The sequence below is a fragment of the Ostrea edulis genome, chromosome 2 (assembly GCF_947568905.1).
Source record: "Ostrea edulis chromosome 2, xbOstEdul1.1, whole genome shotgun sequence".
Lineage (NCBI taxonomy): Eukaryota > Metazoa > Mollusca > Bivalvia > Ostreida > Ostreidae > Ostrea > Ostrea edulis.
Window position 1 is genome coordinate 19862383 of NC_079165.1, and position 16795 is coordinate 19879177.

Below are 16795 nucleotides of genomic sequence, written 5' to 3' on the forward strand. Positions count from 1 at the left end.
TTAGCTTTCTTTAAAGTCTCAGTCACACTGGGTCGCACGTTTTCTGAATCGTGCGATTGATGGCAAATTTGTCGAGGTGCAATCAGTCGGCAATGTTTGCTACGATATCCACCTGCAATACAGCGATTTTGGTGTTCCATCATCGTTTGATAGGTGGTAGATGACCGTACGACTAGTGATATGCATGGTCACGTGGTCACCTGCGATTGCATCGGTAATCGTGCCACAAGTGACGACGATCAGCGATCAATCGTACGATCAATCGAGGCCACCTGTGACGGCTTGCACGATTGATCACAGCAGTCGTGAGGTGGTCTTTCGATTAGGTTTGCAATCGTGCGTCAGCATCAGTTGTCATTTTGCAAACGGTAAACACTGTCAAATCTATTCGCCATGCCTCCCAAGAAAGGAGAGGGTCATAAGAAGACACAGCCAGAATCTGCCCAAGAACCCAATGAGTTGGAAGCTTTGGCAGAGGTTTTTCCTGAACCGGCCACACAGGATGATCCCGTAAGAGATTAGACGCCCATTGAGCAACATGGTGAAACGGTGGAATGGGGTTGTAAGCACCCAGTTGTTGCTGCTGCTGTTGCTGCATCTATATAGTCGAATCAACATCAATTGTAGTTTTGTCGGCACCATTGGTACCGCATAGCAATATACAAGCGTCGTAGAAGAAAATGATCAAAACTCCAGAAGCCACCCCATAATTTCTAGGCTGCGAGGTAGACTGGTGTGCCAGTCTGGTTATAGGTCGTAAGTAGTCGCACAACTGATCGTGAGGTTGTACGAGAGGTGGCACCACCAATCGTCAGGTGCCAAATCCGGTTGAACGACCAGTCGAGCGACAACCTGCACGATTGGTGGTGCGTCCATGCGCGACTTGTGGTACGACTATGGGAGACCTGTCTGCGACTTTTAATCGCAGGTTCAAAGTTTTGAACAAAGTCATCGACCTTGATACGACTGATTTTGCGATCACCCACGACTTTGGCGATCAGTCGCGTGCTCTTTCTACGATTTGTGCAAGATTCCAAATAAAATTCGGTCGCAGCTGGGTGGCTGGCTCGGTGTGACTGGGCCTTTACTAAACCATGCGGGGTTTATTTACTCTACTTTTTTATATTGCCATTTTGTTTAGAAGAAAAAAACATACTACTTGAGTATAGCACATATATAATTGAGGTAAATTCCTCAAGCAAATCGTTCATTGTTTTCTGTTCAAAGCATATACAAGTTTAGTGCATCTAGATTACTATCAAGGACATCAATATATTCTTTATTCGAATTGCTAAAGGCCCTGTCACTCTGTCACGATTTATACTACGATTTCCCACGAATTACTCAAAGTTAAAAATCGTCATTATTCGCCAAGCCTGTCTTGTGTTTGTTTTTGTTGTTGTTTTTTTTGGTTTGTTTTTTTATTGGTATTTTTGTTTTTTGTTTTACAGACGGTGTTATTTTTTTTTTTAGAATCAAGTATGGTACGACTACGATGTCTGTTCAACAATATACAATGTTTGTGGTGATTCTTGTACGAATTGGAGCGATTGCGTAACGATCGGGTTGAGATCTTACTATGACAGTGAAAGATGAAAGACGATTTAAGGGTGATTGAACCTCATGTGATGTCATAGTTTTTGCAAAATCTTAATTCAATTAAATCTTGCGCATGATAGAAACATATTTTAAGTTCACTAACAACTACGAAGAGTTTCACTCCCTCATTCTAATGGGGCTTGTTGGTCCTGATTATAAATTTATTCGGGTTGATGTAGGTGCAAAAAGGCTATTCATCAGATGCTACTGTATTTAACAACTCGGAACTAAAAGATGTGAATTAAAATAAAAATTTTGGCTTTTCAGAAGCTGTCCCTCTTCCATACGATGACAGAGACATCCCCTATTTCATTATTGGAGATGATGCCTTCCCTCTCAGGACATGGCTCATGGAACCATTCTCAAGAGGGAACTTAACCAATGAAGAGCGTGTATTCAACTATATATATAGACTTAGCAGATTAAGACGATTTGTAGAAAATGCTTTGGAAATACTCGCCAACATATGGCAACGTCTTTTACATGCAAGTTCCATGCGCCAAGAAACAGAAACTACTTAATCGATTGTGTGAGAATGTTGTTGTCTGCACAAATTGATGAAGTTGCGATTTCCAAACCTCCAAAACTGAAATCTTGATCAAGAGGACAATAATTACCATGTGGTCCTGGGAGCCTGGAGAAATTATGTTAATTTTGCAGATTTGGACAACACTGCTTGATGCAATCGAGCAACTAAAGCGGCAAAAACACCGAGGCTGTACTTCAAGCACTCCTACAATTCCACAATATGGGCGGGAACTGTGTTTCTTTTTGTTTTCTCAAACCCCGAATTACTCCGATTTTTTAATTCATGAGCTATCATATCTCACAATCGCGATGTCCAGTGTGACATAACATTCTTAAAGTCCACGCTCCTTTCACTATCCCATTAGGGTTTCAAACATGCATCAACAAGCTCACGACTAGGATAATACGCCAGTTTCGAGATACGAACTCTTCTGTGTAGGAGGTGCATTTAGTGGAACTTTGAATGACAAAGTGGGACAGAGTAGACCTACAGTCAGCAAAGAAGACGATGAAATGCATTAAAAGCGCCTTCTCTTTTAATATGTAAATGTGGGAAATACAAAATACTGTCGAAAGAAGTGGAAACATAAAAACAATGTTATATTTGCAAGTAATATCTCAAATATGGTACTTTTGACTAACGAAATAACGTGATATGATAAGAATTCTATGTATTTAATTACTCCCTAAATACTTATAACTTACTTAGTTTGTGTATCAGTCGAATTCGGGTGATGTAACAGTGTATGGGAAACTTACTGAGTACATTCACTTATGCAGTGATGAAAATTAGTCCCACTCCCCTAGCCTGGTACCCGAGGCCTTCCGATGTTCTTTGAACATCGGAAGGCCTCGGGTACCAGGCTACCACTCCCCCAAACTTCCACCAGAGTTCACGTTCGTTTGCTCACAAACCATATATTCGTAGGTGACGTAATAAGGCCTCGACGGGGAGTTTGACCACTCCCCCTGTAAACAAATTGTTTCGCGCCTCACTATATACGAGAGTTCTCCAAAGGGAAATAACTCAGGTATATCTCGAAACCGGCGTTACATAAGTAAGCAAAATACCATACATTATGAGCATCATTTACAATTAACTTAGGGCTACTAGTACTTCAAATTCTAAAAAGTTTTTTGGTTTTTATTTTTTTTAAATACGATGTTATACGTATATACAACTATCGGCCAAAGTGATACCCTCAAGTCTATCGTTATTATCGACTGGAGGTTGTTCATATGGTTTCTAGTCATATCAGAATTATTACGTACAATTATATTTTTCACTTATGAATAGTCCTACTCGTGCAATATTTGAGTTCACAAATCTGGTCATCAACATAGTCTGACAAAATTCTAGTATTTATGTTCAATAAGATATCCAGTTATGAAGCAGATGTGGAAGACTCTGTGGTGTCTGTTAATTCCAGTTCGATAAATATTTCAAATCGGGATATATGAGGGCCACAGTAATATTATAACCCCCCCCCCCTTTGTTTTCCCCACTAGATTTCTTGAAAACATTTTATAGTATTGTCCTTAGTATAATACCTTTTAAAAGGATATTCACCTTTAATCAAATATTTATAAATCAGCCACGATGGTAGATAGTAGGCATGAATGAGTAAGTGAGTAAGACTTATTAACAAACGAGACTTCTGTTGATTAAACTTCACGTGATTATTCGTACGTTGTTATCTAGGCTGGATATTTTGAAATCGTTTGTGGATCTAGATAGTCATGTGTTAACAGTAATTCATTTATAAAACTTTGTGTGTGTTATACAGACAATTTGAAGCTGAGAGGACTACGAACACACGATAATTTTCATATTTGAAAATTTTACAAACAACAGAGCCAACTTGAGGTGAGTTTTAAAAAATCCCTACGGGGAGCCCCACTTCTCGTGACAATATAGAAAAGTAGTCCGAAAATTATATTCACTTATACTTACAATTCTGTATTCTTAACGGACAAAATTTTATAGTTTTATATATCATAAATCAATTTGTTATTAATAATTTCTCTGATTCTTCTTGTAATATTTCAGATAATCAATTCGCCACTATTCTGTGCACTTCGTATATTCATGCGCTATAAGCAGTGACATTTCTCATTAGTGAGTTTGAGGCGAAGGATAGAGATAGAGAAAAAAACCAAAAACTGACAAGATGGTGGAAGGTGGCATGAAATGCGTGAAAATTCTGCTTTTTATATTTAATCTTGTATTTGTGGTAAGTATTTATTTGACTTTAAATCCAGGGCATTTCATAAACGCCAGTTTTAATATTTGTGTTTGACTTTGCATACGTGTACATTTCTTTTGTTGAGGTTTTTGAAATACCCGCATTACAAATGGGTGATTCACATACCTTTTCGGTTGTGTTAATTATCATTGCGATATGGTCTAGTAATAATTGTGTAGGAATTAAGTGAATGCCATCGGATAATAAATGAAATAATCGAGAACTAGATTTAGTAGGCCCATTATTCAGGTATTGATCTGTACAAAAGAACGTACGGTAATGTGGCCTGTGCCTATAGATCATGATTTCAAAAAAGATAAATAATGGAATTGAAGCGGTTTGTCTTGGCCTACAGTACCAGTGCTTTGTCATTGACTTGGACACACCTGTGAATTCGGCTATAAATAGCAAACTGTACAACTCTTTCTTAAGTTTGTTCTCCTTGACGGGGATTTTTAAATCAATTCATTAGATGAAAACACAAATAAATTATGCTTAGAATCATTAGAGAGTCATATTCCATACTATTCTCTTGAGAGAAGTCGAAAGGCATAGCCTTCATCGACTTCTCATTTTCAACATGCCCCTGTCCCGGGTTTAAATCACAACTCTGTTTACGTCAGCCTGCTTTCTCTTAACTGGTCCCCTATTGTGACAGCTCCCAAGACCAGTTAACGTAAACCCGGGACAGGGGACATGTTGAAAATGGATTAAAAGCAAGTAAGTGTTGATTTCCTTGTGACAGTTTTGTGCATTACTGCTAAATGTTTGAAAACAAGTTGTCTATTGCGTAAATCCAGGCACATCTGAGTCGAAACGTTGGTCGAAGCATAAACCGTCACCGACTCCAGCATTTACACGTTTTCCAGAATCAAAATATGAATGCTTGCGAAGAGAAGTGGATGAAGGCTACGCCTCTCGACTTCTCTAAAGAGAATAATTCCATACGTACAGGCCACCTTGAAATCTCTTTTGTGTCTAATGTATAGATATGCATAATAGAACTAATTATTGACAGAAATGTAATTATAAATTATACTATCAAATAAATTTTAAATGTTAAAGATATAAATGCACACACACACACACACAATAAGGGTCCTAGATACTATTAATTCTTGGGTCTCTGGAATGTACCTTTTGTGAATGAGACATGGTTGGTTAAATACAAACCTATAGATGTTCGCTAATATGTCAAGGACCAATAAATTTGTTTTTAAATTATTTTTTTTTTAGCACAGATCCACCCTATTTGCTTCCTACACATTTATTACTGAATATAGAAATATTTCTGGCAGTTGTTTTATCCATTGACACAAAACAACAATTTAGTTTGAGATAATATTGTAGATGTGTGTATATCCAACACCAAACAAAGTCCTGTAATCTATGGTAATGAAAACATACAGCACATGTTGTATAACATGTGCTTGCTGTATATTAAAGCTGTATCATTGTATGATAAAGAGGGCGAGAGTTGTTTTAATTGCTGCCATGTGATCAATTTCATTCGTTGTTCATGATATTTATTTTAAAAAACCAACAGCTTGTGATTTTATGTTATGCTGACCCAATGAGGCAGTGGGATTGAGCTCGTCCAAAACAAATGACATGCTATAATTCTACATTAAAGTCAATTTACTAAATTTAGACATGTGGGTTTACCCAAAAGTTTCAGAGGGTCTAACACAGCCCTAGTTCTTACTTATGTGTGTATTTATATATATATATATATATATATATATATATAATATGTATTTTATTTCCAAAAAAGAGACTTTTTTATATATATATAATATATATATATATAGGATGTATGAATTATGTAATATATACAGTATTTCTCTCATGTTCTGTAATCTCATTTTTTCTGTTTCAATTGTCCCTATAAACCCAGGAATTTTCTAATGTTGCGTGGGTTAAAATCAGAATTATATTATAAACTTCCTTATGTTTTATATGGAGTGGGGCAGCAGTGTGACTCCGTTTTCAAGATCTGAAGTCTTGTGACCATCAACAAATCTCGTGACAGTTTCTAAATTTAAACCTGGCAAATATAAAAGGATTTTTAAAAGTACCAGAGTTTGGATGAATACAGTGGACATATTGACAATGTGAATAGATGTAATGATCAAAATTGTGTGCACATGTAAGGTTCCATTGACCAAATAAAACTTATTCCTAATCGAAAATTAAACATAGTCATACCACATTCAACATGTGAAAAATGATTTAGATTAGATTTAACACAATGAAACATATTTGGATAATGTAATACCTGAGTTAAGAGGACAGTTGATTAGCAAATGTGAGCTTGTATCATATATTTGGTAAACACCGAAGTGTACTTTTATTTGATAAACTTGTACATTAGCCTTCCTGCAAGATAACCAACACTACACTTTAAATAGCTAGTTTAGCCTTGACTGGTTTATTAAAGTGTATGCAGCTGTTTGGAGGTTTGACTTGAATAAAACTAAGGACACACTAGAAGTTTATTATTTCATTTCTAAAGTAGCTTGGGGAGGGAGACTGCATGGTCCTGGCTGGGATTTCTCGAAAAAATCTCAGACATAAGTCCAGGTTTCAGTTTTTACAAAAGTTTGTCGTGAAATCCAGGGCAGTTAATAACCTTGGCAAGGTCCATAACTCTAGCTCATTGTACAGGTGCCAATGAATCATGGGTTGATGGTGAAAGAAATCCAGATGTATTATAAAATTTCCTGTGCAGTACATTTAAAAATAGTTATCATAAATATTTAGCACGATTATTTTAGAAACAGACCATCAAATGGACTCTATAATCTGAGAGTGTTATTTCAGATTGCTGGTGCAGGGCTGATTGGAGCAGGTGCAGCAGTCCAGATCAAGTTCAAAGACTATTTTGCGTTACTAGGGGGACAATTCAGCTCGGCGGCAGCTCTCCTGATAGCTGTGGGTGTCATCATTTTTTTCATTGCTCTCTTCGGATGCATCGGAGCATGGAAAGAAAACCACTGCTGTGTGATGATTGTGAGTACGAGGGCTTTATATTCAGGGATTTAAACGAACTCGCAATGGGATAACTGAGTATAGTACGAGGGCTTTATATTCAGGGATTTAAACGAACTCGGACAACTTGCAATGGGATAACTGAATTTAGTGCGAGTGGTTTATATTCAGGGATTTGAATGAACTTGTACTGGGATGGTGTATTTTGTTTGAGGATTCTTATTTAGGGATTTTGACACTAATGCTTGGATGATGAGTTTTGTTTGGAGTATTTAAACAGACTTACACTCAGATAGATCTGTCCTGGGGATTTATATTCAGGGATTTAGATGAACTCGTACTGGGATGGAGATAGTTTTGACTTGGGGATTTATATTCAGGGATTTAGATGAACTCGTACTGGGATGGTGATAGATCTGTCCTGGGGATTTATATTCAGGGATTTAGATGAACTCGTACTGGGATGGTGAGAGATCTGTCCTGGGGATTTATATTCAGGGATTTAGATGAACTCGTACTGGGATGGTGATAGATCTGTCCTGGGGATTTATATTCAGGGATTTAGATGAACTCGTACTGGGATGGTGATAGATCTGTCTTGGGGATTTATATTCAGGGATTTAATAGGATATGCAATGGGTTGGGATTAACTTCAGTCCTTCCCAAAATTAACTAGGAGCATCGGGCATGGGACATGCCACAATGACCAATATTTTACAATCAGAACATCATTTCAACATCATTTTCTGAATTCTGATAAGTTTAGAAAAAGACAACCATACTTTATATTTTGTTTTCTTCAGAAGCATATGATTACCTAGAAGATACATTGCATAATTCCTTTTGTAAACCTCCACATGTGTGGAAGATTAGCATGTCATTGTCAGGCAAATGCTTAACCATGTAGGTATTCGACCATAAGTTCAAACATCTGATAATTGACTCTGACAGAATTGCTAAAATCTTAACCAATTGAAGATTGATGTCCGAAATTTTGCTACTCCATTCTGACAGAATGTGATTGTTTGGTAATGAATTTTTTTATCTTGACAAAAGCATAACTTTTTTCAGTATTTTTTTTTCCTGCTAAGATTTTATTTATGTATTGTAAATTGATTTTTGAAGCTTTGTGTTCAAGTATGCAATTCCAGTTTTTACTTTGATTTTTTTTTAGCGGGGGATGAACAATATTACTGAATACTCTCAATCTGTTGCAGTGGATAGGAGTTTTTTTTCATATTGCCATTGCATTTGCTTATCCATGTGTGAACACATGTAGTTGGTTTAATTCTATGAAGTATTGATGGTAAGGGAAATGTCCTTTTCACCACCTTGAAGTACAAATATACAATTATCTCTAAATTAGGAATGTTGGGATGAAGCTAATGGATCAATAGGTCCAATAACCATGAACATGATGAATGAGTCATCTCAATAAATGAGTGGTTCAGAGCACAAAATAGGAGTAATTGGGTTTTTTTTTCTAGATACTTTTGCCGTTAAAATATACATGTCTCTTGATAAGCATGGTGAACTGTGCTGGTTCAATACACACAAGTGCAAGTGGCTGTGTGTGTACATGATTGATGTCTAGAATTGAATTATGCTCTCATGTTGGGACTGTGCATACTGTGAAGCTGAAAGCTAGATTGATGAACCTTTACATTTGTCAATCCTATCAACTCTCAGTGCACTGTGATTTGTAGTTGGAGATTGATTGATATATCGAGTCAGTACTCTTGTTAATAGTCAGTAGCAATTTTCTGGGGATGAATGTTTCGAAGCAGACACAGACCTCATTACACTAGAGAATGATGATGATGATGGTAACTCATCCTGTGTAGTGTGTAATGTGTTAATTGTTTGTTTAAATCAAATAAAATGTATGTTTTTCTCTGAATGATAAAGCATTGTCATCAGTTGGAAAGCAGTCACTCCACTTTGGTGTTTGTTCAGTGCAGGATCACAATTGATCTATACATATTTTTTTTTCATTGTTGTGAAGGAGATACTGTGTCAGCTGTTTGTAGGGGGGTTCCCAAAGGGAACACCTCAAAAGATGAAAATGTAGTACTTAAAATGCACATATCAACACTCTGTGTGGTAGTAGGGGGGGGGGGGTCTCCAAGGGAACACCTCAAAAGATGAAAATGTAGTACTTTAAATACATATCAACTGCAAGTACGTCTCTTGTCTGCCATCTTGCAGTGAAAAATCTTATAATTTGGTCTTTGCAATTTACCAATCTTTAGCTTTGACATTTGTTATTTTTCCATCAATTGCAGTCAACTACAATAATGTCCAAGAGTGGGTTAACCCTTGGACTTGTATGGAAACATAATAATTGGCCATAATTCACACTTGCATTTGGTAGGGTAAAGAAAGAAAACTTGGCTTTCACCAATTGACTTTAGCTGACCCCCTACAAAGGGACATAACTTGTGGTAGTGTGTATTACCATTAATAAAACAAAGATGCACTGCAGTATCAGCCACTCAAAATCAATGAATGATTCAGAAAAAAAATTAATGGCAAAAGTATTAGGTTGGACTGGTATGTTTTATGGTTTGAACATGTACAACAGGTTTGAACACAAGTTCTTACAACTTGCAAGGTTCTCACCTTAGATTTATTATATGTTTTATGGTAATTCTGCACAAGATAAAACTTGTAGGCGCAAGTTAAACAAGTTAAACAGACAGACGAGTATTACCACCTGATAAGCAGGATTCTATCTGTTACAACATTTTGAGGAAGTATTTAAATATTAATGGGTCTAGTGATGCTAATTATCCTAATCTTGAATAAGCATTGTGAACGTACTCAAGTGGAGTGGGGACTGTATTGTGAAATTATTACAGGGTTCGAAATTAACTTGCTCAAGCACTAGTCAGTAAGAACTAGTGGCTATTCAATGTGCACTAGTCTGTAAGAAAAGACGTTTTGGCGCCATTTCATTTGTATATTTGAAGAGAGGGTGTTGCCCCCAAATGACTTCGATAGGTGAAAGTTTGTCGTCTTCTACTTTATTTTTCTTGATTTTACTAGGCCAAATTCATATGCTAAGCGGTACACTTTAGTTCGCTCTTAAAAATAATTGTTGTACTTTTTTCATATAGTCTTTATTAGGAATACAAAACATTGTTCATGCATAAATCAATTTTGAAATAGTTTTTCCATTTCATTATCTCATCCGAATTTTTATTGTAACATTCCTCTTTATCATGACCTAAAAAATGCCAAGACATTTGACCGCTTTACTTGTAACTCTAATACTGAAAAGTTCTTCAAACTGATTTTTCAACCTTCTAAGCAAAATGCATTCAATTTTGTTGAATTTCAAAACCAGTACTTTCACCAAAAAAATTCATTTAGAGTATTTTTCATAGATATTTCATTATTTACCACAACTGTTCACTGGGCTGCGCACTGTATACTTTTTATTTTAGAATTATCACAACACCATTAATGCTATTTTTTATTAGCTCTTCTGAGCCAAAGGCTATTTCAAATTTGTTACAGGGTATCATTGGCCCAAGGGCTTTCATACATACTAAATACAGGGATGTGACCCTTTAACAAGGGGAGATAATCAGGAAAATACAAACAAAAGTAGTGGTTGCTAAAAAATCTTCTCAAGAACCACAGGGCAAATTATCACCAAACTTACACATAAGGATGAGGATATGTTGTAGATAAAAAATTGTTCAAGGCATTACCCTGGGGCAAAGGGCGTGGTCTCAAGGTCACTTCAAAGTTGACCTAAATTAAAAAAAAATTTTAAATTCCTTAAATCTTAGATATTTTAGTCATTATAAGGACTAGGATCATCAAATTTTGACAGTTGATGCATCTTAGGACCTTGTGTCAAGTTGTCTCAAAAGTAGGTCACGGTGACCTACTTTTTGAATTTTGCAGGTATTTATTTTAAAATTAATTTTGATGCATATCTTGGACACTTTGAAGCCTATGATCATCAAAACTTGTCAGTTGGTGGATCATGGGACCTTGAAATGCGTCAACTGAAAAATAGGTCACCGTGACCTACTTTCTGAATTTTATGGCTTATCATTTATAGATATATTTTAAGTTGTTATTTCAAATACCGAGAGGTTTAGAATCATCAAATCTTGTAAGTTGATGCATCTTGAGGCCTTGAAACATATTTATAAAAAAAAAGTAGGTCACAGTGACCTACTTTTTGAATTTTGCAGATATTCAATTTCACATTTTCAATTTTAGATGCATATTTTGGGCACTGTAAAACCTAGGATCATCAAACTTTGTCAGTTGATGCGTCTTCAGTCTTCGGTTTGTGTCGACCAAAAAGTGGGTCACCGTGACCTACTTTTGGTATTTGACAGCTAAATTACTATATTTCAGACACTATTTGACCTACAATCATCAAACTTTGTCAGTTGATGCATCTTGAGTCTTCGGAGTGTATCGACCAAAAAGTATGTCACTGTGACCTACTTTTGGTATTTGACAGTTATATTTATATATTTCAGTCACTAATTGACCTACAATCATCAAACTTTGACAGTTGATGCATCTTGAGTCAATGGAGTGTGTCGACCAAAAAGTAGGTCACCTTGACCTACTTTTGGAATTTGACGGCTATATTTATATATATTTTCAAATACTATTTGACCTACAGTCATCAAACTTTGTCAGTTGATGGGTCTTGCATGTTCGAAGGGTTTTGACCAAAAAGTAGGTCAACTTGACCTACTTTTGGAATTGGAAACCTATATTTATATATTTCAGATACTATTTGACCTACAGTCATCAAACTTTGTCAGTTGATGCGTCTTGCATGTTCAAAGGGTGTTGACCAAAAAGTAGGTCACCTTGACCTATTTTTGGAATTGGACGGCTATATTTATATAATTCAGATACTATTTGACCTACAGTCATCAAACTTTGTCAGTTGTTGGGTCTTGCATGTTTGAAGGGTGTTGACGAAAAAGTAGGTCACCTTGACCTACTTTTGGAATTTGACGGCTATATTTATATATTTCAGATACTATTTGACCTACAGTCATCAAACTTTGTCAGTTGATGGGTCTTGCATGTTCGGAGTTCGCTGACCAAAAAGTAGGTCACCATGACCTACGATTGGAATTTGACAGCTATATTTCAATATTCAGATACTAATTGGCTTAAAATCATCAAACTTTGTCAGTTGATATTTCTTGGGTTCTCAAAATGTGTAAACTAAAAAGTAGGTCACATTGAACTACTTTTTTGAATTCTTAGGATTTAACTAAAGATTTAGAATACTAAGAGGCTAAGAATAGAAATGGTGGGGTTGTACAATTTATCAGAAGAGCGATTCTAGGCCCTTGGGCCTCTTGTTTTAATTACTAAGATTTCTGCTAACAAAAGGAAAAGGAGGGCTGATAGGGGACAGCCTTGCTTTTATACAAATGTGGTCAATGAGCAGATTGAAAAATCTATGAATATGATGATTGATGACAAATAGCTCAGTTTTAACTGATGCAGTTTAATTGAATAGGAAATAGAACATCCACACATTACTAGTTTGATTGAATAGGAAATAGAACATCCACACATTACTAGTTTGATTGAATAGGAAATAGAACATCCACACATTACTAGTTTGATTGAATAGGAAATAGAACATCCACATTACTAGTTTAATTGAATAGGAAATAGAACATCCACACATTACTAGTTTGATTGAATAGGAAATAGAACATCCACACATTACTAGTTTGATTGAATAGGAAACAGAACATCCACACATTACTAGTTTGATTGAATAGGAAATAGAACATCCACACATGACTATACCTAAGACATTTTCTCTTCACAGTATGCTGTGCTGCTGATCATCATCTTTATTCTGGAAATCTCGGCGGGAATAGCAGGCTATGTGTACCATGGCGAGGTAACTTTTGGCCTTGGTTTAAATTTTTAAAAACGCCTTTTGAATTAGAGGTATTTAACTTTAAAAAAACCTTTTAGAATTGAATTTTACGATTTCGGAGGCAGTTAAAATTCAAACTGCAGACAGATGTTACAGTATTAAGTTATGTAAATGCCCAAATAAACTTCGATTCATTTGTTTTAATGAAATAGGTTGAGACCGAGGTGAAGAAGCTGATGGGAGAGACGCAGCAGCAGTACAAACAGGGAGGGGACAAATCCGAGGTCTGGAACACCATCCAGAAGGAGGTAAGGGGGAGATAGTGAACAGTCGTGTGTAAGAAAACGACCTAATTACTGTCTAGTGACAATTCCATCGCCAAACACTCGGCATCAGGTGTGAATGTCACGGGTCCTCGGAGATGACCTTAAAAATGGATGACCTGTGTCACACTAGGTGTGGCTCGCTAAAGAACCCTCACTGCTCAATGGCCATAAGCGCTGAGCATAGGCCTAAATTTGAAGCCATTCACCGGTCTTGGTGACGTCTTCATATGAGTGAAAAATTCTCGAGCGAGACATTAAGCAAGATACAATCAATCAGATTGCAAGATTTAAGTTTGATTTTACCAGAATTCAACTCGGCACCAAGTAGCAACATATCATGATTTGATAAGAGCTATGGACAGATATCCGTTTCCTTTTTGAACAAGGTCTTGAAATGGATTAGCTGCAATAATGTAGCCCTCTCCGAGTACGGAGGAGAAAGTGGTTTCATTGGTATTAGAAAGGTATCGAGTTAAGAAGAGAACAGCAGAGTGTAAATTTTTTCTGCCACACTTGATTTTGCGTTCTTTGTTGGAATAGCTCGAGTCCATGTGAAACAACTACATTTTTGCAGTGATTGTTTTCAGTGTAAACTTCATCTATTCCACTTACATGAGGTCTTGTGATAACAAGCATGGCAGCACAGGCTAAGAATTTTATTTTGCATATTTGATGAATAACACCTTTATTCGACAGGCCCAAGCTCAAAGTTGGTACTCTTTTTTAGTGTAAACAACATTAGAGACAAGTACATGTACCCAGAGCATACTACAGGTTATTTATAAAACTATTTTGCACCACTACAAAGATCCTATGGAATTGTAGCCTTCTCTTGAAAACATCAGAATTAAAAAAAAAAAAAAGAAATGGAGAGGGCTTCATTATTGCAGCTAGAAATGGATATGACATATTGTCTTAGTAATATAACAAGGGAGACTGGTCATCGTTTGTAGGCAATAAAGTAGATTATATAGTATGAATAGTCCATCTAAAAATATTTAAGGCAAATCAGACATTTTATTCACTACTGTAAAATTGTGCTGAAGTATTTAGTGATACTAAACTTGATAAGGACAGAATGAGCTGCAGGTGTCTCTGCATGTTGATAACTTTCACAGAATTATTTATAATCAAAACTTTTACTTTTTGCTTTTTCAGTTTAAATGCTGTGGTATCTCGAACTACACAGAATGGTATTCGGTGTATAATGAAACCAAGGTTCCTAGTTCATGCTGTATGAATTCCACCTGTACAGGACTTGCATCGGATATCCCAGGAAACATCTACACAGAGGTATTAGATTTACTGCTTCATTTCCTTTGATTCAGACAATGTGCTGTTAGCTATAGCACAGCATAACCGACAGAAGATTTAAATGTTATTATCTAAAACTATAATACCTCCAGTACAGTTAGAAAACACTCTGCATCATTAAAGTGGATCAAGATCTTTGTGATTTACAAGAAATATTTTGTTTATTTTAGGGATGTCTAACCAAGTTTGAGAATTATGTAAAGGACAACATTTTCATTGTTGGGGGAGTTGGAATTGGTCTGGCTTTTGTTCAGGTATTGTGGCTGACATTATGTTTTTTGTTTGGCTGTGTTACATATGCTGGATAGTGAGGCACATACACAGACACAACACACACATTTCAAATGTATACACACACACATTTCAAGTACACACACATTTCAATTATATGTATACACACACACACACAACACACATGCATTTCAAATGTACACATTCACTTTTTAATTTGCAAATATCAACATAAAAAAAACTTTGTTGTAAAGCAAGTATTTTTTGTTGATAATTGATAGGCTATCTAAACCTGTATTTCTATAGGTTGTAAAGTTTGAATGTTATTTTCAGATTGTTGGAATCCTGTTTGCTTTCTGTCTTGCACGTGCTCTGAAGAAGGAGTATGAAGTAGTGTAACATGTTAATGGAATACCAAAGAGGAGGTCACTACGTCATGACAGGAAGTGGACGCGTTCTGAAAAAGTCGAGAAATTTAAGAAAAGAAATTGAACGTTAAATTGCAAATTATTTTTCAGGTCTTGTGTTGCAAATTTTAAATATATTTTGGCCACCATTTACTATTGGTGTTTTTTTGTTGTATTGCATAGAAGATTTTGAAGCTTGAGTGATAAGTGTCCTCTTCTATTGTTCAGCATGATGTTGACAGTCGTGCTACATCCTAAACACTAGTATTAATCCATTTCTGCTATGTAGATGTTAACTTGCAGTATTGTAGTCTGGGGTTCGGTCTTCTCTGTTCACTTGTAGGCAGAATATTCAGTCGAAGTTAAGCACCAGTTTATGTTTTATATGGATTGTGCCTGTTTCTCTGGGACGGAGATTTTTGGGGGATTTATTTTCATTTTTGTCATTCATTCTCATTTTTTGTATGTGTTCTGAGGTCACAGTGTATTGTATTACTATGATGATACAGAGGTCTGAATGCTTCAGTAATGGTCAGGCGATTTTGAACAGTAATTGAGAAAACATTTTTACCAATCATGTAGTGATGAAAATTAATGCAAATGTTTTTCTCTACTCTTTTTTTTCATATTTCTGAAAGCATATTAAAAATTAAGATTTTTTTGTATTATATATGTCATAGTTGTTATTTTTTGAACAAAAGTACCTCTTTGTTAATTCTCTTTCAGAAATTGTTGATTGCAATATAAATGTTGTGCTTGTTATATTAATTAAGGCTTGGAAGTAATTAGAAACTTTGATTTTCAAGGGACAATTTTTGTGGGGAAAGAAGTATTTTTGTATAAACAGGGAAGAGAAAGTTGTTTATATTTTGATACCAGATTCATTATAACAGAAATTTTATTGTAAAAAGATGAGCTTTATTTGTTTGCATAAAAGGAAAATTCCAACAATATTTATAATACTTTTACATAAAAGGAAAATTCCATCGTTTATGGGGGAAAAGTGTTTATAGACTAACGTGCCTTCAGTTTCATGAAGAACTAACTGAGTAGTGCTGCTGGACAGATGAAGGCTTTAATACTAATCTGATTTACTTTTGCAAATATTTTGGTGCATCCAAGGTATGGGTGGGACTTGCTGTTGCTATTTAAAGTGCATATTCTTGTACGCAAAGCATTGCTGTTAATCTGTCATTTTCTAATACGTTAAGTGTAGTTACACATTAAATGTTACCAAATAAAGCAATGTCTCTTGAC

The 16795-nt window shown here is 35.8% G+C and overlaps 1 protein-coding gene and 1 long non-coding RNA gene across 3 annotated transcripts; both read left to right on the forward strand.

Moving 5' to 3' along the window:
• The first annotated feature begins 717 nt into the window (after window positions 1-717).
• Window positions 718-2923, forward strand: LOC130052150 (uncharacterized). The gene is made up of 2 exons (XR_008800529.1): window positions 718-1610; window positions 1867-2923. It is a non-coding gene; the product is annotated as an uncharacterized LOC130052150 (long non-coding RNA).
• A 791-nt stretch (window positions 2924-3714) lies between these two features.
• On the forward strand, window positions 3715-16795 carry LOC125667606 (CD63 antigen-like). 2 transcript variants are annotated; one of them, XM_048901201.2, is made up of 8 exons: window positions 3715-3994; window positions 4178-4361; window positions 7197-7385; window positions 13207-13281; window positions 13473-13568; window positions 14745-14879; window positions 15071-15154; window positions 15465-16795. In XM_048901201.2, exons 2-8 carry the CDS (start codon window positions 4299-4301, stop codon window positions 15528-15530), a joined length of 708 nt encoding a protein of 235 aa, XP_048757158.1. In that variant the 5' UTR covers window positions 3715-3994; window positions 4178-4298; the 3' UTR covers window positions 15531-16795. The 2 variants fall into 2 exon arrangements, with proteins under 2 accessions (XP_048757158.1, XP_056012290.1); XM_056156315.1 differs by having other exon boundaries at window positions 3991-4049.